This window comes from Octopus sinensis, linkage group LG16 (genome assembly GCF_006345805.1).
Source record: "Octopus sinensis linkage group LG16, ASM634580v1, whole genome shotgun sequence".
In the NCBI taxonomy this organism is placed as follows: Eukaryota; Metazoa; Mollusca; class Cephalopoda; order Octopoda; family Octopodidae; genus Octopus; species Octopus sinensis.
In genome coordinates this window covers 13,720,286-13,722,824 of record NC_043012.1, presented here as the reverse complement: position 1 = coordinate 13,722,824, position 2,539 = coordinate 13,720,286, and the positions used below count along the sequence as shown (strand labels likewise).

The window sequence follows — 2,539 nt, the reverse complement described above, 5'->3', positions numbered from 1 at the left end:
ATTAGGTATTTGCAATGTAGTGCTGGCAAATACCAACACAAATTTCTTACACACTAAATTTGCATTTCTCGTGAAATTTTCCACTGTAATCCGCTGCATACTTTCGATTATTTCGAGTTCTTATTTTGCAGATAAATGGATAATATCCTTCTGTTCTGTTGTAAAATTCAACCATGTACATTAGCAATCTATCTTGACATTATTGTCTTGCATCAATAATATCGAAATTGTAATTCATTTAACAAAATAGATCTACATTTTAATTAAAGAAATTACAAAACATTTACAAAAGTGATATTCTTTGGAAATCATTAACATGTGATTAAAAAGAAATGAGATTGAAGATTTTACATATTTCGAATAATGATATTGATACAATATTGTGTTTTCCTTTCCGCTCTGATTATATCGGAAGCAAATTCTAACCGTATGTACACAGATGAAGGATTATTGCAAGATTTCTTATTATCTAATTATAACAAGTATGTAAGACCTGTTATAAATGTAACTCATACTGTTGATATATATGTGGTCATGGGTCTTCACACACTCTATGATTTGGATTTCGTAAATAACTTACTAAAGGCTAGATACTTCTTTACGAACCATTGGTACGATGAACGTCTGGTCTGGAATCCATTGGAACACAACAACATTACGAGTTTATACATGCCAAAAAATAAGGTGTGGATGCCAGCCATCATAATGTGCAATTCCATGAAAGAATCAGATGATGAAGACAAGTTTCCTGAAGTGAAGATTTATTATAATGGGGTGGTGGAAAAGTGGTCGCTAACTTTATTACATAGTCATTGCCAGGTAAATGCTTACGCCTACCCATTCGATGAACATATATGCGAAATTGGCATGTGTATCGCTTTGCATGCACTTCAGCATACACAAATAAAAAAACTCACTTTCTATCATATAAATCATACACAAAACCATAAATGGAATGTTAATATAAGAGGTGAGAGGGAAGTCTTGGAACTCTCTTTCAGTTACGCTGTTGCATCGATACACTTACAGCGTAAGCTTACTATTGGTATCATAGCTATGCTGATTCCAACAATAATGATGACGCTTTTGACGGTGTTTGTTTTCCTCCTGCCTCCTGAATCAGGCGAGAAAGTTTCTCTGGCTACGACGGTATTTCTCTCAAACGTCTTATACCTTATTCAGTTTGAGAATAAAACTCCAGCAAATTCAAAATACCCCTCACTTCTTATGTTGTATTTAATGTTGTTATCATTGATGAGTGGGATTACCACTCTTGGTTCGGTGGTTGTCAGCAAGTTGTATGTAATTCAGTCGTCTAATGAGCCAAAATTAAGTTCGCCATGTAAAAAGAAAAATAAATTTTGTAGTAATCAAATAGCGGATGTTTCCAGGATTTCTATCGCAAAATCGGAGGAAATATCAAGAAATACAAACCGAAAGTATAATTTCAACTACATACGACTTGACACTATATTTCTAAAAGTCAGTATTATAATATCGATAATAATTTCGATCATATTCATATCTTTGTCGTTTGTACCACAGGAAAATCAGGAAGAATAAAATTTCTGTTCTATAAGATAATTAATTGCACTGTGTTGTGTCTCATCCTTCGTAAATACGTTACAAGCCAGTCCGTGATATGCTGTAACGTTTATATTTTCCCCACTCTTAGATTCCAAAAGGTCGAAACATCCGAAAACATTTCAGCAGTGCAAAAAAATCCATAACGCAATCTGAACTATTAGATAATTATTATGTCGTACTTATTTTCCCAAAAGGAGTTTCACAAAACAACAACAACAAAAATAAACCAAAACAAAAGAAAAATCACACAGGAAATCAATACTTTCAAGGATGAAAACGGAACTTTCATTAATTAAAAGTTCTTGGTAAGTTACAACAATTTCCGATTACACTTTGAGCATAGTAGATTTACACAGGAAGTGAATTTGTAGTTTACCATAACAAAAGAAAAAAGGAAAAAAGAAAAAAAGGGACTCCTCCTTGTGCTGCATGGTTTCGAACGCCAGATATGTCACAGAAGTTTTTAGTAGCCTGCATGAGACACCTGAAAGTATATTGGTCACACTGAACATTTTAAAAATGTAATTAAAATTAATTTGCACAAAGAGACTAATTAAATCATTTACCTTCAACTTTGAGTATTTTCCTTTTTACACTTGATGCGTTTTTATTGAGATCGTATGACACATTGTTCAGAGAAAATTATATTTCAATATCTATCTATCTCTATCTACACACACACACACACACACACACACACACCACACACACACACACACACACACACACAAACACACACACACATACACACATATATATATATATTATATAGAGGGCATTAATACACATAAATGCCGCACGCTAGGAGGGACTCTTAAAGTCAAAACTACCAAAATAATCATATCGTACCGAATGCAAGTCTCGAAGCAAGTCATTTAAAAACATTTTACGAAGTCACTGGTGATCTGCAGCTAAATTCTGTTTTTAAATGACTTGCTTCGAGACTTGCATT

The 2,539-nt window shown here is 33.4% G+C and overlaps 1 protein-coding gene across 1 annotated transcript; it reads left to right on the top strand.

Moving 5' to 3' along the window:
- Positions 1-456: 456 nt before the first annotated feature.
- LOC118766625 (acetylcholine receptor subunit beta-type acr-2-like) lies at positions 457-1,585 on the top strand. The gene has a single exon (XM_036510184.1). The coding sequence runs from the start codon at positions 535-537 to the stop codon at positions 1,561-1,563; it is 1,029 nt and encodes a 342-aa protein (XP_036366077.1). The 5' UTR covers positions 457-534; the 3' UTR covers positions 1,564-1,585.
- Positions 1,586-2,539: the final 954 nt, after the last annotated feature.

What these genes read in the sequence shown, in the direction of transcription:
- LOC118766625 (XM_036510184.1), top strand. Translation starts at nt 535, where the DNA reads ATGGGTCTTCACACACTCTATGATTTGGATTTCGTAAATAACTTACTA.